Genomic DNA, 23,656 nt, shown 5'->3' with positions numbered 1-23,656 from the left:
AGCTAGCATAATCTCTCCAGAATGTCCTTATTAGCTGCTGCACCTGGCTCCCCAGTATAATGCTTATTCATTTCTGCCAGGTCTTGAAGCACTTTATTTCATGGCTGGCTGGTATGTGAAAGGGCAGATGCGTAAAAGTAGTTTCAGTACCTCTTTGCCACTTCATCATATTGAAGGCCACCATTTCAGCCCTGGAAAAGTTCTCTGCAATTCCAGGTAACCTCAGGTGCCTGTGCTCTGCAACCACACATCCAGCGAAACACAGCATAGCAGCAGGCTCTGAACCGAGACAGCAAAAGGAGGTGTCTTCCCACTTATTCTGCCAATGGAACATAATGCTGGAAACATGTTGAGGAACCTAAGCTGAAAACTGCCCTAAATTCACACCTGAAGGATGGGCTACCACCCAGAGGGACCTGGACAAACTTGAGAAGCGGGGCCATTGAAATCTCACTTTAACAAGGCCAAGTATCAGGTCCTGCACTTGGGTGAAATCAACCCCCAGTATCATCCTGGAGAATGAACAGATCCAGAGCAGCCCTGCCCAGAAGGACTCGGGGATGCTGAGGGATGAGAGGCTGGACATGAGCTGGCAATGGTCACTCCCAGCCCAGAAAGCCAAATGTGTCCTGGGCTGCATCCCAAGCAGCGTGGCCAGCAGGGGAGGGAGGGAGGGAGGGGATTCTGCCCCTCTGCTCTGCTCTGCTCTGCTGGGACCCCACCTGCAGGGCTGCACCAGCTCTGGGGTCCCAGCACAGGACAGACATGGGCCTGATGGATCAGCTCCTGAGGAGGGTAACCAAGATGATGAGTGGTGTGGAGCACCTTTCCTGTGAGGGAAGGCTGAGAGAATTGGGCTTGTTTGGCATGGAAGAGAAGGCTCAGGGGAGACCTAACTGTGGCCTTCCAGTACCTGAAGGGAGCCTACAAGAAATATGGAGACTTTTTACAAGAGAATGTAAGTGAAGCATGCAAGGGGCCATGACTCCAAACTTAAAGAGAGTAGCTTTAAATTAGACATTTGGAATTCTTTACTGTGAGAGTAGTGAGTCACTGTAGTGGGCTGCCCAGAGGAGTCATGAATGCCCCATCTCTGGAAGTGTTCAAGGCCAGGTTGGATGGGTTTTGAGCAGCCTGGTCTAGTACAATGTGTCCCTGCCCATGGCAAGGGCGTTGGAACTAGGAGTCTTTAAGGACCCTTCCAACGCAAACTATTCTTAGATTGTACGACCCTGTATTTTAGGGTTCCAAATCTCCTATTATGGTCTCCTCGCGGTTCTCCACCCAAACTTTTCGACTTGGACGTGGGGGACGAGGTGTGAACACGCTATGATTTGGAATCAAAGCCGTCACTCGTGCGGCGTCTGGAGACGAAACCCGCAAATCTGTCACGGCGGCAGCCGTGCGAGACCCCAAGCCTACAGAAGCACACGGAACCCCCTGCGAGGCCGGCACCTCCCCCAGCCCGGTGTCCCTCCCGCCCCTCATAGCAGCGCCTCCCTCCGCTCCCGGGGGAAAAGGCGCGAAGGCGCACGCGCTCGCGCGCTCCGGCCGGGCGCGGCGATTGGCGGGAGGGATCATGACGTCATCGCCGCGCGCCGGCAGCCCCGCGCACCGCTCCTGAGGGGAGCGCGTCCTGCTCCCGCTGCCCGGGCCTCATCCCGCCCTCCCGCCGGCCCACACTCCTGCCTCGGGGGCCGGGCCGGCCCCTGCCGGCCGCCGCTGCTCCCTCCCACGGCCCCGCTGCCACCGTCCCGCTGCTCGACAGGTGTGTGTGGGGCCCGCCGCACGTGCCCGGGGGGTGCCGGCCGCCGTGAGATGGGGAGGGAGGCCGGGGAAGTGCGGGGAAGAGGGAAAGTGGGTGGATGGGCGGATGGATGGGCAGGCAGGAGCATTCCAGCTGCCCGTCAGTGTTCCTGACCTCGGGTTGCTGTGGGAGCGCCGGCCGGTCCTTTGCCAGCATTTTCCTAGCTATATTTGACGGGCCCTGCCGGCTCTCTCCCCTTCCTGGCTCTTCCCACAGAAAGGTTAAGAATATGAGCCTCTACAATTTGGACCGGTTCCGCTTCGAGAGGAAGGGGAAGGGCGCGGAGCAGGAGTCGCCGTCCCCGCCGGCGGCCTGGGCAGAGGCACCTGGCGGTGCTGCCGCGGTCGGTGCCGCTGGAGGGGATGAGGAGGAAAGTGCGGGTGACAGTAAGAGGCCAGACACTCCGGATTCGGACGTGACAGAGAGAACTGGTGAGTCGGGCCTTTTGTATGCAGTTATTAATTTCTAGAAATAAAGTAATTGGCTTGTGTTTTGGTGTTTGTCTTTCTGGTTTTTGCCCCCTTTGTTTATTTTACAAATGTGTTTTTCTGTGTACACGTTTCACAACAATTTCCACAAAAGTATTCTCATTTGTAGCCGTGTGTACTGTAATTGAACCCATGCATTTACAGGCAAGTCGGTAACTTTCTGAAATAACTTGTTTTTTTTTTTTAATTGATTAAATGAGCTTCAGATTAAATGTTGAAAGTGTGTTATGTTTTCCTATTTATAAACTTTATTTAGTGATGCTTACTTTATGCTAACATTTCAGGATTTTCAAGGAAGAAATGGCTTTATTTGTCTAATAGATGCAACACTGTAGACTTTTTGAGTAGAGTCCTTGGCTAATGCATTGTGGAGCATCACAGACAGAACTAAATAGAACATTTGTTTTTCATTTGGGCCTGGTTTTGTGAGGAGCTGAGAGACTTGGTACTGATTCTCAGAAGCTGACTGTGTTAATGGTTTTGTTGTAGTGTTTGTCCTCTTTTGGGGCAGAAGCTTGGGGTTTTCATGGAAATCTCAAAACCTGATTCTGTCATAGTATGTTTGTTTCCTTTGGCTAAGACAGTAGGGATGTGCTGTTCCTGTTTGGAACAGGAAGTTGGTTAATACTAATGACTGAAATTGCTGTCAGCTGTGTAATCACATTCACTGGTAGGTTTTTTGCTGTTACTGCTTAAGATTTGAAGAACAGACAGTATCTCCTGCTGATTATTTGGTACTTCCCAGACGTGGCATATAACTTGTGGTTCAGTTGTCAAGTTACAGGTGTTACTGGAGAGATCAGACAGACTTCAACTATGCATTTATTCAGAAGCGAAACAACAATGTCTGTGGATGTTGTTTAGCCACATTTTTTGCACGTGACTTTCCCTTGGTGCAAGGCAGTTTTTCACAATACCTTATCTACGTGACAGAAGAGAACCTTTCATGCACAAAGAGGCGTTCCTTTTTTAAAGCTGAGCCAAGTCAGAATTACAGGAGGTGGATGTTTACTCTTCCCTAAATTTTTGTTTAGTGCAGGTTGACTGTTTTCTGTTGATCTGAGTGCTCTTGTGTTTACATTAGTAAATATTAAGTAGTGTTGCGTGTTAAAAATAAATAAAACATGCAAGTTGCTAGTCTGGAATTGAGTGACCTGTCCACTTGCGAATAATCTTTAGGTGACAGGGAGAACTTCACAGGAAGAAGAAGCCAGCAGCTGTTAATTCTGGCTTCTGCTCACGTGTCTTTGCTTGTATGGAAAATTGGGCGTCCTGAAGTGCACTTTGGAACAGGTGTTCTCTTCCTGTTTGTGGTCAATCATTGTCTTGTGGTATGGAGGAGTTACTGAGTGCAGAGGACTTTCTTGACCTGTGAATGTAGTTGCGCAGTAATAGATGGTGCTGCTTGTTTTGTGATTCATTGTTTTGGGGATTTACTTTATTTTAATATTATATTTCTTTAATCTGCCTGTGGGCTTTGTCAGTGTAAGCACGTAGCTAGAACATAGCTGTCAAATTTTAGTGCTTGTTTTTCAAAATGCTGGTTTCCCTTGACTTAAATTCTGCAGAGGTAGGACTGTGAAGAAGGGATGTAATACCCAATTTAGAGGCATGAGTTTAGATACAAGGTAATAAAAACGAATGTGAAGGCCAGCCTAAAAGAAATGTAATGCGAGGCTAAGTAATTGTGAGGGAAACTAGTGGGAGATGGTGGTAGCTAACAGTGAAACAGGGTAGAGTGCAAGAGCAGGCGAAACTACAGCAGGTGTCCAATGGAAATAACCATCCAGGGACACAGATGGTGGTGTGGGACTGGGGCACTAATTAACATTTAAAATGGAGATGTAATTAGTAGTGCTCTGCATATACATACATATACATCTCATCTTTCACAGACATTGAGTGTTTATAGATCAAGTAGTTCAGTGACTTTTTCTCCCACTTATTTGCACATCAATGTTATGTAACCTATTTCAAGAATTAATATCCTTTTAAGAGATGAAATCACATTTTCTATATCTACAGAAGTTAACAAAAAATAAAATACTTAGGTTTTGTCTGCATGATATGAGGAACTTAAATGTAATAGAGGAAACTAGATTTAATTAGCAGATGCCTGTCCCCCCCGTTTCCTAATTGTTATCAGGAAGACGGAATTTTTCTTGGTTTGGGTCAAATGAAACAGCTTTGTTGTTGTTATTGCTGAATGGTCATGGACAAGGCTCAATGATGAGTTTATGGCATTGTGTGCACTCTGCTGCCAACTGCACCAAGTCAAACTATGGCGTTGTTTTGTACGAGAAGCAGTTTACACCAAGTTCACCAAAAATAACTTGCCCTAATGCTCAGTGGATCATGTGAGGACTACAGTTACTCAGATGTCTTCTGAAGACAAACCAAGTGATTAACAAAATAGTGGTACAAGAAGCTGGGGAAAGAAGAGGAGCGTGATCTTTATTTCACTTATACAAACAGAAATGCTATTAAAGAGCTAACAACTTGGGGTTTTGTTCTATTTCCTTTGGTTTCATGCAACCACAGTGTGTATATAAAAAGAATTTTAAAATCTGACCTTTTCCTTCAGGAACACAACTAGTTCAGTGTAATTTCTGAGAGATTTCTTCAGATTTGTTTTATCAAGTGGCCTGAAATACACATCTAACAAAGTATAGGATTCTCTAAATCTAAGTCATCCATCTTCAAAAAATATAGTCAGATGTTGTTAATATTGTGTCATGAACCACCATTATCTTTTTAGCTATTTTCTTTTTTTTTTTTCCCCCAGAACAAACTAACACTGGTAGATTGTTCTGTACCCCATTTATGTCTGTGGGTCATGCTTCTTGTTCCTTTGTGTTGAGCACGAGTCCTTTATAGCTTAACAAGCAATTTGTGGTGTGATGGCCATGAGAATTGATCATCTTTGTACATTTGTCTGTATTCAAAATTACACAGATGTGCAGTGACTTTGCAGACAGGTTGTGGGGAATAATTCTGAACTGCATTTACTGAGGGATAGAAATCAAGTCTGGGGACAGTTACCAAACTGTATGTGATAGCTGTTATCTAAAAAGGGTTGGAAAAATACACTGGAGTGCTTACTACAGTTTTTCAGGCAAATTAGTATTTACTAATGGTTTACAAATGGTTCTGGAATCTTTTAATCGGTTAAGGAAACAGTGAAGCATCTTAATTTTTGTATAGATGTTTTTAATTATGTAAATAGCTGGGTATACTAAGATAATGAGATTATTCTACAGTTGTAGAAATAGAGCAGAACTGTACCAGAACTGCACAAATTAGAATAATTACCAACATTAATTTCAAAATTAAGCTTGTATTCAGGTCTTGTATTGCATGCTTACAAAGCTTCCAAAAAGAATTTAAATAAAAGTTGTAAAAGAAATTGAAGTACAATATATAACCCTGTTATTGATGGCTGATCTTGTTGATATCCTCTCTGTACTGTTTGAATATGTGTCCTGAACAACTGCACTTTGAGATTATAATGCTCACAGCTCACTTGCACTGGGACTGCTCTTTTTTTGTTCTGTTGTCATTTTCTTTAGGAACTGAGGAAATCCTGTCTTTTGCTCATGTCTCAGTTCATAGAGTATAATTCTACTTAGAGTCTTTCTGGAAAAAAAGTGATGACTGCAGTATCTAGTGGCGTTTTCTAAGGGTTCGTGGGAACATATATTGATGAAATCATCATTTTAAAAGGGATGCTTTAAGAAGCACCTTAGAGTAATACTGACATTTAGGATTATTTTAGGATTATTGGAAAAGATTTCCCTTTGAAAAGGAAGTACTACCTTGTAGACTTGAGCAGCATGTGCTTGATGCTTTCCAAAACTAGGTGGAAGTAACTTTCTATTTGACAATGCTTGTTGGACAATGTTAGTAAATGTGGTAAGCCTCTTAAGTGTTGCCTCTGACTTTGCTTTGGTTTTATCTTCGTTTTCAGTTGGGAGAGAAGATGCTGGCTTTTGCAGAGTGTGGTGTCTGATTTGATTAAGAGGCTGTGTTTGGAATTAGAGGGGAGTGTATTCTCTGTCTATGATAGCGAATACTGGTTGTTATTGGGTTGGGTTCTGGTTTTGATGTTAATATGTGCATGTAGGGCTACTTAGGAGTGTTCCTGTTTCTGGCATCAGAGTCAAATACTGGTCTTAGGCTTGCAGACATTCCTTAATAGTTCTTTTGAATTGCCTGTAGTCAGAAAATTCTGTCTCCAACAATCAGGTGTTGTGGCAGTAACTTTAATCTGTTACTACTCTACAAGGTTGCAGTATGCTCTAAGTAAACATTATTACATGTGTGATTTCTACTTCCCCTCACTTAGTAGGGGACTCTGTTCAGTGGAATAGGTGAAGAAAGGGGAGAAGACTGGGCTTTTTTTTGAGAGGGAGAATATTTGGGGTTTTTTCCCATGCAACTTGGCATTTTATAAGTATGGGTGTTAGGAACTGTCGTGAACACTGGACAGGAATTGGTAAATGAAATAAAAATAAAATGAGAAATCACTAAGTGAAGCAGTAAATACTCTTTATTTAAATATAAACCTTATCTAAGGTTAAGAATAAAACTACTTTTAAGACCATTGTACTTTTGTAAAGTTTCCTTGTGTTGTTTTAAAATTCAGTAAGAATTCCTCTTAGCAAAGGTGTCATTTCCATGTCATGCTGCTTGCAAGGGGAATATGTTTGGAATTTAGTCTAACCTACAAGGCAAAGATCCATGAAAACTGCCTTGATCTGTTCTGTTAATTCAGTATAGATGCAAAATTCTCATGTTTCTTGCAGACCGATTTTGATACTGAATCACCTTTTTTTTTTTATGTATTTTGTATTTCTGTCCGGTTGTGATAGCCCTTGCCCTGATAACCCACCTTCATAATGTTCCCAAAGGTCTCTTTGCTCCTCTCCTGTATTTATCAAAAAACATAATCAGTTTTCAGATGAAGCAACTGTATCAATGACAACACATCTCCTTCCTAAAACAGACAGATAAAAGAAGGTACTGTCAGGAAGCTTCCACTGCCATCATGTTGGTCGTGGATGCAGGGAGGTCTGTCTTGGAACAGTGTACTACTGCTTCAGAACTAATAATTTTTAGGCATTCCTGAATTTGCATGTGTGCAGGCTTTTTAAAATAAGATTCATTTGCGAAGTGAGACTTTTGCCTCTTCTAAAAATCATTACCATAATTCTTTATCGTGTTTTGAAAGTGATAGAAAAGATTCAGATTTTGATAACTCAAATAAAATTAGGTCTTTTACCACAGATGAAGAAATTAGATGCCTCGTAGCTCCTTTCTGCATTTAACTATCAGATGAATTTATTCTAGCTTCATCTGCATCTACTGTCTGCTGGCAAATCATCTTTGCAAACTGATGTTACACTCTAGTTATTTGATTCAGCAAGTTTCTGTGTTAGTGAATGGAGGCAGAAGAAACTACTTCCAGCCAAAATTGTGGTTCCAGAGTTAGCAGCACCAGTGGGGCTTGGTTCACAGGCACATGAGTTTTAAAAAAGGATGGGTGTGTTAGAGGGGAGAAGATGCCTGTGATGCTTTCTTTGTGTTATGAGAATTTAGGATCTCTTTATATGAGAACATCAGGTGACAGTAGTATCACTAAAACACAACTTTCCCAGAAGTTTGTGGCTCTGCCCCTTATCCTGGGTTTTTCCTGTGTGTGGCTAAGGTCACCATGTCACCATGTTGAGGGATCCATTCAGTGCTGGTAGCTCAGCGTGTGGGTGCAGGTTGAGCTGTGGGTGGGGAGAGCCCCAGGCAAGAGGCAGGAAACTGCTGACCCCTCACACAAAGGTCCCTGTGGCCCAGCCGGGGGACCCGACACTCAGGAGCTGATGTATCTAGACTTGACTGCACTTAGACTGTGAGGGTGTAAAAGCACAGAATTTTTTTGTTTGTGGTTGTTCCTTGGAAGCACCAGCTTGAGCTGTGATTTTGTAATTGCACCATGATTCAATGATATTTCATCTGGGGATCTGGACATCTGAGACTGCTCTGGAAAACCTGGTGTGATTCTGTAGCTGCAAAGGGGTCTTGGTGCCAGCTCAGGTGCTGCCGGAGTGGCTTCTGGATGGAAACAGGGAAGTTTCTTTAACAACCTGAAGCCTTGAGGCTTAAATGGTTGCTCTTTTGAACTATTATTGAACCCTTGTTGATGTTTCTTCATAGACACCGAGTTACATTCGCCACTATCCCTTTAACCACCATTAAGCTCCATTTTAAAGTTGTTTCCTTCTTTTTCTGTAGTATGCTCTGTAACATTTGGTACCATATTTTTTTTTAGTTTACTGTGTACCTTTCCCTTTCAGAGCGTGTACATTTTCCTGTATCAGCAAATAGCTTGTACTTCTAGGATTTATCTTTTGTTCTATTCATTCTGTGCTGCTACAGGGAGTTATTTTAAACTTATTTTCCTCAAGATTTCTTTCCTACAGAAAATACTCTCTGCAGCTGTCATGTTCTATGCTCTGTGCATCAATTTTTCTCTCTTAGAGAAAAGAGAGAAATATGCCTGTGTGTCTGTGTTCTGATCAGCCTGGAAGTAGTTCAAAGGACTTTGCTCATTATTGATTTATCTAAAAATAAGTATTTTTAAAATTATTTATAAGTAGTTATTAATCTAAAACACATGTTCTCTTAAACTTTGTAGTATAAGAATTGTTTGTTTTTGATGTAGGAGGGCTGAAGATCCTTTGCCAGGTAAGTTCCCCCTTTAAAGAATGTAGCTTACAGGTATTTTCTGTGCATGAGAATGTGAGTTCTGTTTAACTGGGTATTGTGTCTGAAAGAAACTACAGCTACCTCATGCTGTAAGTACAAATAAATATTTGAAGTCATAAGTCATTGTCATCTTTTTTCCTCCTGTTGAAATGGCTTGCACAGAGTATTCCACCATCCCAGAAACTCCTGAATCTCAGAGGACAATGAAAGAGTCTTACTTCAAGCGCCAGCGCCAGCGAGGGGTGCAGTTCCTTGATGTGTCTGACAGCGAGGAGGAGCCAAGAAACTTCGGTGCTGCCAAAGAAACCCAGGCTTCGAGGGGAGAGGTGGCCGTAATGTACGCTTTGAGCCAGCTTTGTCGTGTCTCTGCGCCTTCGTGGGGTGTTCTAAGTTGAAACACTGAATTGAAAATCAGAGCCTAGGTTGGATTCTGGTTTACTCCTTTGGGATTCATCTGCCCCTAACTAAACTTCACTGGTTTTCCAGGGAAGAAGTATCCAGCTAAAACATTTTCTCAGAGGGAGGAGTTCTGTGATGTTGAAATGTCCGATGTTTGTTCGTTTATACATTTGTGCCTTTGCCCTTCTGAAATCCTTATAGTGCAACTTGGAAACTTAACCATAAAACACTTGCTTTGCTAATTTTAAACCGCTGGAGTTAATTATTTTTTTTGTATATGCAACTATATTAGACAGGGAAGCAAATAGAGCATCAGTGTATAGTATGAATCCCGAGGTAAACTTAAGATAAGCTTAAGTATTAGTTGCCTGGCGTGTTTCCTATGCATAGTGAAAACTGTTTCTTTCCCAAGTGATTTGGAAATTCATATTTTTGAATGTGCTAGGAGGGAAGAGTCACTGTGCAGGAGTCACTTGTTGTGTATGCTAAAAAAGCAGCATTGAGAGAGCAGGTGAGACAAGATGTAGATGGACATGTGCAACCATTTGCAGCAGGTTAAAGGAATGCCTGCTAATTATGTGTCTGTGTGGTAATTGTGCTCTCTAGATGTTCTAGTGCTAAGCAAAGCAAGATGGCTTAACCGGCTTTTTTGATAGTCTAGTTAAATTAATGGGCAGAAAACTTCTTGTAGGAATTGTAGCATTTACAGGTATAGTCTTTTGTCAGGTTTTCTGTCCTACATGGAGCAGGGAGTTACTGGGCATTTACAGCAGAAGTGAAATAATGCATTTTCCTGCTGCGGTTACCTGAAATTCTGATCTTGTGCTGTTTGGTTTTTTTTTAGTGTTTCATCCTTAAAGTTTCACATTAAGGCAGCTACTTGAAAAGGAGAAAAAAAAATAGCACTTACAAATGAGCTCCTGCTTCTGCCTGTGATTGTAGTTGTAAATTGTGCAAGGAGACAGAGGTGGCCATCTGTTTGCATGCATCAAATTGGCTTGTGTGCAGTGCTGTGTAGATGTAGTTACTCTGCTTCTGGGATCAATCCCACCTGGAATCAGTTCAAGTGGTTTTGTACCACATAGAGCTGATGCTGATAAGCTGCGCAGGATGGAACTTGCAGAGCCACTGCTTGCTGTTCTTATACTGTGTTGTGATTGCTGGGAGTGAGAGATGGACGGTGACTCCTAGTGGGATTGATAAACATGAAGCCACATCTTCTTGTACTTCTCAGAATTCCCGTGTAGCCACCGGGCACCTCAGTGCCCGTCACTTTGTCCCAGTGTGCTGGCTCGGGTGCTGATTGATGCGTACAGAACACACAGAGCTGTCTCACAAGTGGCTGTTCTGGTCAAGCTAACAAACAAGTGGAAACTGTGGCAGGAGTTGTTGGCTTAGGAGCTCTGGCTCCAGCTTGTGCTGAATTCTGGCTTTGCATAGAATCAGTCAATCCAGTGTCTGCATTGTACATATAGTGCATGTGCTACCTAGTTTGGGGAGTTCGTGGGGGTTTTTTTACTTCCTTTTTGCAGAGTATCCTAGCTTCCCTCATTCTGAAAAAGGTACAGAACAGAAAGCAGAAAGTTTAGAGTAGAAAACACATCTTTCCTGAAAGAATGTGTGCCACAGTTTTTGCTACCAGAGATTCACTGTCTGGACTCTGTTGGAAAAAGAGCAGAATCTACCACAAGATTTTTTGGGTCAGAGTTACTTAGCAGTTAAATGAGTGTTTCTTTATGCTTGATAAGAATATGATTATATACAGAGGGCAAAATTTGTGATGTATGCAACTCTGACTTTGTTGACAAGTGTCCAGATGTTATTCTCTGATAGGAAAAGATAGAATAATTGGAGTGTTACCATTTTCGTTTGGATTGATTTTCTTTTTAATGTACACTTTTTAAAAGAAACCTGGTTCCTTATGAAGGAAGGCAAAAAGATCAGAAATATGCCAATATATTTTAATATGATATTTCGTTAAGATTTTTTTTAAGTAGAAGTAGGATTCATACTTTGAGGCTTACAACTCATTGCCTTGGTGGACTGAAGAATAATTTGGGTTCTCTCTTGTTGCTTCCTTACTCTTAAGAGGTACAATCAGTGTCCTGGTAGCTGTGTGTGCTTTTTGAAAAAGGAGAAAATGATTCTTTGATGAACACTTACCTGTGTGTAACTTTTATGTAAGTGACACTGAACAATTTTTTTTCTGTAATTCTATTGCAGTATTCCTGTTGCAACTGCTAAAGAAAGATATAGTGAGGAAAAACAGGTTTATTTTTAGTATTTAACCTATATTTATGTAGAGAGATCTGCAGACAAGCCTTTCTGATGGTGAAATCCCTAATAAATGGCGAACTCCATACAGTTCAGTTAATTTTGCATTTCCAAAAGGAGATTTTGTGTCTGTGGAAGGAAGAAGGATGGTTTAGTCTTATCTGTGCAACTCAATATGCCGAAAGATACATAGCAGCTGCTTTTCCTCCAAATTAGCTCTAATGATCAATCTTCCAGAAAATTCAGAACACTGAATTTCAGAAGTTTCAGAACAGCTTTTTTAGAAAGGCTCTTCTCATATATATATACATTTAAGATGCTGCACAAGGAGCTTTTCTTTCTCAGTGAGCTGAGAACTAGGACAGAGAGTTGATACTGCACCTGGAAAATGTTTATAAAGAACCTAATCCACATCTGCTTATTTTTTGGGTAAATAAACACTAGCAAGGCTGTTTGAGATGAACTAGGGGTAGTTATCTGATGTAATTCAGGTAGCTGGAATGATGAACTCTGTTAAGGTGGTTGTTATTAAATTATCAATAACCTCTTATAACACAATATGAGGGGAAAGTCATAGGATTTCCCTGGTCCATTCTTACTTTTTTCTTTTTTTTGCGAAGTTGAAATTGTTTAGTGCTAAGGGAAGACTGTACTTGATACATGCCTTTGTCCTGAATGGAGGTGTCCCTTTGCATATAAGTTGATCAATGTTACTGAAAGCATCTGAATGCAATCTGTGCAATCCTGGTGGGTTTAGTTTACAGTAATGTTCTGGTAAAACATTCATAAGCAAAAATAAATTCTAATTGTTTTTTCTTCCCCCATACATTGTAGCTCTGAAACATCTGATAATGATGAACAGCCTGAAGAGGAAATGCCTCAGCTGGCACTTGTAAATGGTGGGGAGCAGCGGCCAGCTGTGAAGGAGGATGTAGAGGAAGATACCAGAGACTCAAAGCTGCAAACTATGGAGGAACGTTCTCCCCAAAGAAGTGACCAAGAATTATTAAAAGTAATAATGCTCAGTTCTTTATTTTGATGATTATTTTATAGGCAGGTTTTCTAAGCTTCTGACTTCATTATAGGGTACAGTCTTGCGGTGAGTAATGCTGTCTGGATGCCCGGTGCCCACTAAAGCTGCTCTGTCACTCTGCTTCTCAGCTGGAGAGGGAAGAGAATAGAGTGAAAGACTCTTGGATCATGATAAAGACATGAAGAGATCACTCACCACTTACTGTCATGGGCAAAACAGACTCAACTTGTGGAAAAGATTTAATTTATTACCAATCAGATCAGAATATGGTAATGAGAAATAAACCCAAATCTTAAAACACCTTCTCCCCACCTGTCCCTTATTTTGGGGCTTAACTCTATTTGTGATTTTATCTACCTCCTTCCTCCCCACACCAGTGGTGCCTGGGAATAGGAATATGGGGAATGCAGTCATTTCATCAGCCCTCCTCAGTAGGACTCCTGAGACCCTTCCCTTGCTCCAGAGTTGGATCCCTTTCTGTGGCATGCAGTCCTTTAGGGCAAGCTGCTCCATTCTGGGTCCCTTAGACTGCGGCACCAGTCCTACCAGCAAACCTGCTCCAGCGTGGGCCCTTCTCTCCGTGGGTCCTACCAGGATCCTGTTTTCAGGGGGGCTTCCCATGCAGTCACAGCCCCCTTCAGCCATGCTCTGCTGTGCTGGTCTCCAGGGGCTACAGGTGGATCTCTGCTCCACCTCAGACCTCCATGGGCTGCAGGGGCACAGCTGCCTCACCATGGGCTTTACCATGATCTGCAGGGGAATCTGCTCCAGAGGCTGGAGCACCTCCAGCCCCTTCTTCATTGACCTTGGTGTCTGCAGGGCTATTTTTCTCTCATGAATTCTCCTTCTTCTCTCCTGCTGTAGGTGTATTGTTCATCCCCATTTCCTTACGCCCCTTCCTTAACTGTTATCTACTGGTGCTGCCACTGTCCCTGGTGGACTTGGCCTTGGCCAGCAGCAGGACTGTCCTGGAGCCCTGGCTCTCTTAGATGTGAAGGAAGCTTCTGGTGGCTTCTCACAGAAACCACTTGTGTAGCTCATATCACTGTCAAACCTGGATATGCAAACATAATGCAGCTCTTAATTGTTGTTTTGTTAATAGCAAAAGGGTAAAAGCACCATTTTAGGGGAAGTACAGCTGTGTAACATTTCCACATACATGGATATGTGGAATATCTTGGATATCTATAAAAATTAATATATAGACACACTTCAAATATACACCTTTAGGTAGATTCAACAACAGTGAACTCCAGTGTATGGAAAATTTTTCAAGTATTTCTTTGTTGTGACAGTTAAGCTTAATTATGGCTGTCTCAGTTGATAACTTGGTAACTGCTGTTGTTGGAATGAGCTAACTGATGAAATGCAAAATGAGTGAAATCACTGTCAATCTTCCAGTAGATGAAACTCTGTGCAAGCTTGCATTTATGACATCTAATATACTGAGACTTTAGTACTTCCAGTGAGGCAAAGGGTAGATTTGAACTTAATGTAATGTAGTCTTACTGTGCTGACATGTGAATGTGAGAACTCTTGGCCATTGTCCAGCATTCAATACAAATCCACAGGTAACTCCTTGCAAGGGAGATATGGCAATTCAGTACAGTAAAATAACTTTAATACAGTGCAAGGTGTTTTTAGAAAGTATTTTTCAATGCTAATAGATAACTATGTTTTCACTAGCTTTAATTTATAAAGCTAAATGTGTTTAAATTAATTTGTAAAGTTTCCTGGTTGTTGAAATGGCATTGAAATACAGACATTTTACTGGTGCTCCTTGCTGGGTGTTTTGTTTCCCAGCTTTATGTTTAGGCTCTCCCTTTATTTTGGGAAGAACAAAAAGGTTGCAAGTAGCAATTTTTGAATTTTTCTCCTGAACATTGTAATTAAAATTTGTTGTGTGTGTCTGGAATGTATCTCTCAGTTTTTGGCTGCATAGAATTTATTTGATTCAAAGACTGATAAAAGTTCATTGTAGCTTAGTAACTTGCTAGAAGTGCTATGTGGTGTGTCTAAACTGCTGTTTTGTGACTTAGCTACTGAGCAGCATGTGAGGCTGATAGTGTTTGTTTTCAGGAGAATGCAAGATAGCTCCTGTATCAGCAGAACTTTGTAGAAAATAGAGGCTGTGCAGATTTTTTTTTTTTTTTTTTTTTTTTTTTTTTTTTTTTTTTGCAATTGCATAGCTGCAACATTTTTGAAGGAGGGTGGAGGAATATCAGGCAAATCTGTTGTGATTTTCTGTTGTTCCTTCATGAAGGATCTGGAGCAGGCTGTCCTGACAAACTTGACACTACTGATGAAAGCTATTAAGGAAAAAAATCATGAACCATTGGAAAGGAAATTGTGTCATTGTAGCAAAATTGCAAGATGCTGTTTCCAAACATGAACAGATACTTGGGATTCAGGATTCCTCATAACTTCATTTTTTGTTGGGTTTTTTTTTTTCCCCATATTTGTAACATTTAGGCCATTTGCTTTTGTTGCTGTTACCTCACTTTCAGAAAGCCTTAAAGTCTCAATATGCAGTTTGTAAAACAGATCTGTGTTGAGATTATATGTGGATGGAGAAACAATCTAGGACTGCAAGGATGTATTGATAAACCTTGAGGCACATTATACATTTCATGCTTGTACTTACAGGAAATGAACCAGTGTGTCACAACAGTATTCAGACGCTTTGAGTTAATGAATTACAGGGTTGTATTATCTTGTTTTGTGATAGTAACATTGAATAGTCTTTGAAAAAAAGCTTCAAAGTAAAAATGCAGGATATGTTTGTGAAGTAGGGAAGAAAGCGATAATACATGACAATCTATTCAAAATCTTTCCAGTATGTGTTTTTAAGTCTTTCCAAATACAGGGTATGTGGTCAGTACAGCTAATTTGATTCCTCTTGGTTTTGCTCTTGGGTTTAATAATACATGTATATTTGGGGGTTTTAAGTGTTTTTTAGTCACAGCTGATCCAGCATTGTCTTGCTCTGTTCAACTGCATTAAATTTCTCTGCTTAGCAGTTGATTTTTTTTTTGTTTTGCAGCTGATAGAATCGGCATGCACAATGGATGAAACAGCAGCTGCTGGTTTGAAGCTCAATAACAAAGGTATGTTTAACAAAAAAACCCCACAAAACAAAAACAACACCGAAACTTTAGAAGCTGTAGCTAATTCAGTGAACTTGTTTGGGAGATATTTAAAAAGTGGTTAAGCTTCTGCCAAAAGTTAGTGTTGTTTTTTTATTGTAATAACATAAAATTGAATTTACAGGCTTTGCAGGGAGAAAGATAGATAAATAGAGGATGTGGACCAAAATCTGTAAAGAAAACCATGAAGAGGAGTTAGTTCTGTGAGGCTCAGGATTGCTTTGCTTGTAGGTTCTTAAGTGATTGTGTTCTTGCTGGCTCCTTCTTTGTCCAGAACTTGAGTCAAATAGTAAGGGATTAGCAGAAGTAATTCTAAATGTTCTAGGTAAGCAGTCTGGTAGTATGGAAAGAATGTATGGGCTATGTAGTCATTAATAAGTAGATATTGTTTGTATCAAGGCTTGTCAGTTTTTTGTTCAGGTTATTTTCAAGACCTGCCTGTAATTCTGAATAAGAACTGTTAGTCATAAACATTATACAGACCCACCCTGGTTCTCTAGCAAAACATCATGCAAACCGTGCTTTTGAATCCTCAGAGCTTATTTAGGGGTGTCTGTTCTGCACCTCAATTTACACAGTCTCATACTGTTACCAAAACAAACAAAGCAAAACAAAGAAACACATTTTGTGGGAATGTGTTCTAAGTGTTAGATGTGTAAAAGGGTCATAATTCTTGGACTTTGGGTTTGTTTCTTGACATCACTCAAGTCCAGGGCTAAGTCTTGTCTTATATTTTTGATTTGTTGGAGTTGGTCAGGGAAGAGTGGAATGCTGATATTATAAAAGCAGATCAACCATCTGTTTACAGTTCAGTTGTCCAAGGTTTTCCTGAAGGATCTTTGGAAAAAGCTATTTATGACCACTCTTGATTATTTAGTTGTTCTGAGTAGTTCATACATCTTTCCATGCAAGATCCTATGGATTTGGGGCAATATGTCTAGGAGTAAGTATATGCTGAGGGAGAACTGTTTTACTTCTGTTTTTAAAGTACACATTTTTTTTGCTTATCTGATTCCCTTTCCTGTACTTACTATATTATCATTTTCTTATTTTCATATAAAAGTGCCAAGATTTTTAACGATTTCCAAGAAGCTTTAAGAACACTCAGACTAATTTGAATGAAGAGATGCTTTTGTGTTTTGTGCTGTTTGATGGTTTTTTTTTTTAACCAACCAAATAATTTTGAGTTTATCACTGAGTGCATGGTCAGATTCTGTAGATGGAAATTCTTGGATACTGGCAATAGGAAACAAGGCTGGCATGTTTTGAGAAATACACTGAGTGCTGCTGTTCCTGGAAGACTGATTACTTTTCAAAGGTTTTGATAAATATTAATCCAGTTTAAGCCAATATATATCCTTAAACTTTGTTGCACTTCACAGTGTTTGAACTAAATCACTTTGATTTCTGGTATGTAGGCCCTGCCTTTTGGCCATTTTTGTGTTGATTTAAGAATGTTGTTTCACATCCTTTTAATATGAGCCATAGAAAAGTCTTCTTGGCAGCAAAATTCCCACTAATCACAGCTGTTGTATAAAATATTTAGTTAGGAATAAGCATGCCTGACAGTGATGGTATAAATCACCTCATTTTGGACACATTTTTTAAAAATGGAGGCATTACTGAACATCTGCTTTAACTGTGTCAATTTCAGATATGCTTTACTTGTTGTGAAATGTTGACTGTGTGAGAGGTCAAGGCAAGATACAGTTTTGCGAAGCACAGCTTTGTGAAAAAAGTGTGACCTTGAATTTTTCTATCCTTTCAAAATTACAAAACTTGTATTTATAGCTTGAATTCAATAGTTGTATAGAGCTAAAACAAGAAACAGTGCAGATTTTTTTAAAGGTATGAAGATGTGACAAATTGAAAATACATGCCTAAGATGTGAAGTTGTAGTAATACCTGTTGTTTGTGATTTGTTTCTGGTGTTGATTTCTGTACATCTTGCAAACCATGGAAGTGGTGGGTGTGCTTCTGAGCTGAAGCCTCATGTGAATCTGTCTGGTATTCACTGCTTTTTGAGCGGTCAGAAATTACTGTTTTCTTTTATCAGGATGAGGGAAGTCACAGTAAGAAAAGGCCTTTTTTTTTGTTAGAGGTAGCAGCAAGTAACAGGGGAAATAATTACAGATGCTCCTCTAAATTCTGAGACCTTGGAACAGCTTTACTCATTTCTCATTAGTTATAAAATTTATGGGGAGAACAAGGATTCCTCTGGAAGGCCTGGTGTACCCTGCCAGTACTCTAAGGATGATTGCTACCTACCAGTAAGAGTTTCTTTATCCCTTCAGCTCTATACTGCCTTAGCACAGAAAGGAAAAATTAAGTGTACTTTCCAAAGTGGATGTCTTCAGAAAGTTGGGATTTTTTTGTCATTTGCAAATGTGGTGGGTTTCCGAAGACCACATTATTTTTAAATAATTCTGTGTTGATGGGTTCCTGAGACCATGGTTTTCCAGATCCTTTGTTTCAGTTCAATTGCTCTAAAATTGCTCATGATGGGGCTTCCTGCAAATACTATTGGGTGCTCAGCTGTGACCTAAAAGCAGGAAAATCTTTTAAATACTCTTATATCCAGCCCGTCTATTTTTTTAGGGCAAAGAGGTTTTCAGGGTCACTGTTCACATTCAGAATTATCCATCCTGAATACAGTGTTAATTGAGCTTAAGAAATAATAGCACAAGGTCTTGAATGACTTACAGTGCTTGACCCAGCAGCAGCCTGACAGCTCCTAGTTTGGATATCAAAACAACCACACATTTCTCAGGGTTAAGTTAGTAGCAGGCATTTTCCCGGCAATATTGTTTAAATTAGGTCTTGGGCAGAAAGGTCAATGTCTGAATGGTGAAGGAGAGCCTCCACTGGCATATTCTCTGGATGCTTTGAACCATGCCTATTGTATTTATTGTGGCCTTCCAGTACAAGAAAGATGGAGAGGGACTATTTACAATGGCATGTAGTGACAGAAAAAGGGGGAATGGCTTCAAATTGAGAGGGTAAGTTTAGATTAGAAATCAGGAAGGAATTCTTTACTGTGAGGGTAGGGAGGCACTGGACCAGGTTGCCCAGAGAAGTTGTGGATGCCCCATCTTTGGAAGTGTTCAAGGCTGGGTTGGATGGGGCTCTTAGCAACCTGATCAAGTGGAAGGCGTCCCTGGCTATAGCAGGGGTTTGGAGCTAAGTGGTCTTTAATGTCCCTTTCAGCCCAAAAAATTCTATGATTCAATGATATTTTTGCCTGAATATATATAAATACATAGACTTCAAAAAAAATCTTAACAAAGTTTTCTGGTATCTCTTACTAGATCTTTAATTTCAGGAAGAGTTGCCAGTACTTTACTTTTCTTTGGGATGTTTTAATAAATTGTTTCAATTTTTACATGCCACTTCTCTGATGTCAGAGTGAATGACTATAGTAGAAAATTTATTTGAAAGTATTTCCACACATAGTGTCTTGTACAAAGATTTGGCTACTTAATGTACCGAAGTTAAAACTTTTTGATCATCCAGACAGTCTTCTGGATTGGAAAGCAAATGTGCTTTTTGTGTGTGTGTGGGTATGTGCATTCACTGGTCTCCCAGGGTAAGCTGGGAGGGGAGGTTGGCCAGAGATGCTGGTGTCAGACACTAAAGCTCTGCAGGCACTTACTAATCCAGAGATCTAACTTCCAGTACTACTTCAGATCATGAACTAGGAATTTTCACAGTAATTTGTTCTGGTAATGCTGCTTCAAGCCAAGCTTGTGTGCAGAAATACTGGTAATGTGTTCTTGCCTTCATGAGCCATGCACAGCCGCAGTCTGGAAGTGCACCTGGCTGGGCAGGCCTTAATGCTGAGATGATAATCTGATAAATCACCAGGGCCCATAGTCAGAAAGTTATGGCTCATGTGGACTATTTGTAAGTGATAAGGTTATCACAGACTTAATATGCATAGTTTTCTTTGAGACGTCTAGATTTAATGTTGAAAAGCATTTGGTAACTGCTCTGGTGTGCACCTGAGCCAGAAATCAGTCATCAGCGCTTCCAGATTGGCAGAGATGTACATATTCCAACAGACAGATGGGCTTCAGCCTGGAAGAAATACCAGCTTGAGTAAAACCAGACACAGATACACCTTTATGCAACCTCTGTGTAATAACATGTGGCAATTATAAAAAAAATAATAATTAAATGCTATTTTGGTTGTTATATATGAGATATTAATTGCCAGACTGCTGAAGATAACTTCGGGGTAAATAAGCATGTATCTTCAAGCAGCTGCTTTGCTTCAAGTTTCAATGTATCTGTGTTCTGTAGTAGGAAACTTATGGAGACTAGTAAACATTGTGTGGGTAACAAGTAGCTACTGCATTGTTGTAGTAATTGAAGTCTACTGTTTTGAGGTGAACTCAATGAAAGGAACTAATTCTTCTTTTCCATCTCAATTCTTTTTAAAGCTGCCTCTGGTAAAAGGAAACTAAGTGAATCTCCCACAAATTGCAAAACCAAAAATGAGCGAGTTGCAAAAAAGTCAAAAGCTAGTTATGTAAGTACTGTGCTTTTCATTTTGTGCATTGTAAAATAAATTGAATTACCTGACTTGGTCAGTGACAGTGGTGTGTTTTATCAGAAAATTAAGTCAAATCAGATCTTGACATCTGGGTGAGTTTTTTTGTACTTTTTTTATTGTTAACACTCTGAATGGAATTACCTGATTTGTTCTTTAGTGCTTGTGGATTTGTGTCACACCAGCCAGTTCACTGCTTTGGTGGAAGTAGTTGATAGCAGGTAGCAGTGTGTGAGGCTCTGAGTACCATTCAGTTTTTGTGAACATCAGTGGGAGCTACAGGTTCTGGATCACTTTTTCTCCTCAGGTCATTCCTTGTATTTCCTCAAGCACACAAAGTTAACATCTTTGTTGCTATATCTGCTTCTATTCTTTGTTATAGATGTTGCTTATATATTTGAAAGTATGACTTTCAAATATAAAATGATATTAAAAATGGTGAATTGGTTACATTTAAAGGAATGACTACTTTGACCTCTGCTAATTAATGGGAACTATGTCATGATCCTGGTTTGATACATCAGCTTGATTTCTGTTTTTAACAGTGTCATTTCAATTAAAGGGGGAAGGATTGGAAAAAAAAACAAATGTGAAATGTGTGTTTTTAGAGCTTATTATAGAGAACTATAGTGAGAACTTGCAGTTTTTTTCTTAGTCTTGCTTTTCCTTGTGGTTCTTAAGACCAGAGCATACTTGGGCAGCTCTTCTGTGGATTCTAGCTGCTCCCTTAGTGACACTGTAGGATCATTGAGGAAAGGAATAATGTCCTCTGTTACTCAGAGTGCCTCTGGAAGATGTGGTTTGTGCTCCTTCAGAAAAGTAAATGTTGGTAACTCTGCTGTAGACAAGTAGCTCTGTAACCGCTTTGTATTCAAAGTTCTAGGAAAAAACTCATGTAGTTCTTTGTGGTGAATACAAAGCACAGCAGCTTGTGGCCCATGGAAGTTTTGGCACTTTTTGACTTCCATTTTGCAGGCTGGTAGTAGCTGTTAGTGAAGCTATTGTTGATGAAAAGTTTTACCAGTTTTTGATGGGACTCCATGATGCTGTGACATAAAATTTATGGATTTTTTTTTACTCATAAATCTTAATATAAACACACCATTTGACACGTTTGTAGGCTGTGGTGGGTTAAACACTGCATGCTTAGTAAGCTAATCTGATTACCAACCCTGATGTCTTCTGCCTTAAATATCATCCAGAATTGCTAATAACTTTTGATTTTAAAGCAAAATTAACTAGACAGTTCTAAATTATTTATATTTTGGTATATAACTTTGCACTGTGTCTGCTTATCAAGCAGAGTCCCAGTTTTCCATGACTGAAGACATTTTCTGTTTGTGAAAGTTTTGGTCTTTGTTTGATCATTGACTATGTATGAGGAATCACTTCAGTTTGAATTTATCTTAAGTGCTTTTGTCATTTAGAGTAGCTTCTTAAGGATAAGCAATACTGATGAGGTTTTCTTCTGTTTCTGTAGCTGTAATTAATATTAAAGCTAATAGGTACCTTTTTTTAACATAGCTGGATGACTCAGAACCCAAAAGACAATGGGAGAGGCAAGAGATGCTTGTGAAGAAGTTGCAAGGTACATTCCCTGGATTGGATAAGGAGGTGAGCTGATGTCTCCCTATGGCACATCAGGTTTTGAGTTCTTAAGAAAACTGCAGCTGTTGATAGTCCATATGAAGCAGTTCTGATACCAACAGCACTTTTGGAAAGAGCCCAGGGTAGGAAGGCTTTTGCCGTTCCTGTGTTAGAATGTAGCTTGTCCTGAATTGAGAGCTGTGGGATGTGGTTTGGACTACATGTAACTTCTCTTCCTACATTTCTAGCCCTATGACAAGCCTAGTATAGTCAAATTTGATGACTTACTGAAAAGTGCAAGGGGAAATGATCCCTCCTTCTCTCACTCTTCTCCCTGAGACTGCTAAAATATATTTTGCAATTTGTATTACTTTACTACTTGATGGTCCTCAGTGACTGCTTGAGACCTTTCAGTAAGGTGCTTGAAATAGTTGGAAGCAAAGCTTGTTCGTGTGTTCTTACACTTTTGAAAAGCGGAGTGCAGCTCTGCCTAAACTCAGTGTACAGAGCCTGAAGAGTTTTCTCATTTTGATTTCCTTTTATTTTGAATCATCTGATTTACAGGGGTTTTATTTGCTGATGTTATTTGGCACAGACATTTTGTATGTGCTTATCTCACCACAATGTATAATGTCTTGTTTTTACTAGGAGCTGAGAGAAGTACTTGAGGAACACAACTGGGTGTTTCATGATGCACTGGAAGCCCTGAAAATATTTGCAGACGATGAGGAAGGTAAAGACAGATTTATAATTAATTTAATTTTATCCAGACAAAACAGACTTGTGATGCAAATAGTTTTGAATGTTCAGCAATGACAGTCCTTACATCATCATGCTTAGAAACTTGCTCTTATACTTGTAATTAACATTACAGGGAAGATGAAAGAAGGAAGCTCACTTTTTCTGTATTTTTATTTTTGCTCTCTAACTAGGGATAAATGTCTTCGCCCTGCTAATACAGATAGGCATAAAAAGTTGTAATTACCTAAGGGTGTTAGAACTCTAAGCACGGAGAATTTCCTGCTCCCTTCTTGCTTTAAAAAAGGGTTGTTTTCTAACTGCAGTATTTGTAAATTACTGGTTTCTAAACCAGTAATTGCAAATAATTGCATAGGAAACAAGCAATATATGCTATTTTGTCCTTCTAAAATGTATTCTAGGAGAGGAACATACTTGAAATTGGCCTTGAGTTATTCAACCTGTTTGTAAATACCAGTACTTTAAACACGGCATGGAGAAAACCCAATGATTGCAAGTAAATCTGCAAGTTATAACTTAAGTTCTATTTAAAGAGTTGATTACTTTTCAGTGTGTTACACAGCTGTCAGATATGTACAAGTTTTGCTGTATCAGCTATGTAAGTGTTCTTGGGATAGGGTAGTGTTCTTAATTGGATTCTTTACAAGTGGGGAGAGCTATCACTGCTCAGGAAGTTGTGTCCTTACTGATGCTTTTAAGAAGGCAGATGTCAGGGTTGGACTCAAATCGACAGCAAGCTGGGATTGGGCAGAAGAGAAACTTCTCCACTGCAAGTGCTCTCTTGAAATGAAGGAGTCAAAACCCTTACAAGGCACTTCTGAAAATTACTTGCTTGTGGTGTGTTAAATAACT

The 23,656-nt window shown here is 40.2% G+C and overlaps 1 protein-coding gene across 4 annotated transcripts in view; it reads left to right on the top strand.

Moving 5' to 3' along the window:
• Positions 1–1,450: 1,450 nt before the first annotated feature.
• Positions 1,451–23,656, top strand: part of SMARCAD1 (SNF2 related chromatin remodeling ATPase with DExD box 1) — a 42,061-nt gene continuing 19,855 nt past the window's right edge. The window contains exons 1-8 of one of the 4 annotated variants that reach the window (XM_023925818.2): positions 1,451–1,768; positions 2,024–2,238; positions 9,217–9,391; positions 12,562–12,739; positions 15,804–15,867; positions 20,349–20,437; positions 21,983–22,072; positions 22,694–22,778. In XM_023925818.2, coding sequence (XP_023781586.2) covers positions 2,037–2,238; positions 9,217–9,391; positions 12,562–12,739; positions 15,804–15,867; positions 20,349–20,437; positions 21,983–22,072; positions 22,694–22,778 — 883 coding nt within the window. In that variant the 5' untranslated portion in view covers positions 1,451–1,768; positions 2,024–2,036. The remainder of the gene's footprint in view (positions 1,769–2,023; positions 2,239–9,216; positions 9,392–12,561; positions 12,740–15,803; positions 15,868–20,348; positions 20,438–21,982; positions 22,073–22,693; positions 22,779–23,656) is intronic. The other 3 variants (XM_023925821.2, XM_023925819.2, XM_086888469.1) reach the window with 3 other exon arrangements.

This window comes from Cyanistes caeruleus, chromosome 5, assembly GCF_971803275.1.
Source record: "Cyanistes caeruleus chromosome 5, bCyaCae1.hap1.1, whole genome shotgun sequence".
Classification (NCBI taxonomy): domain Eukaryota; kingdom Metazoa; phylum Chordata; class Aves; order Passeriformes; family Paridae; genus Cyanistes; species Cyanistes caeruleus.
Note: the sequence above shows the minus strand (reverse complement) of the source record. Positions and strands in the feature narration are given on the sequence as shown.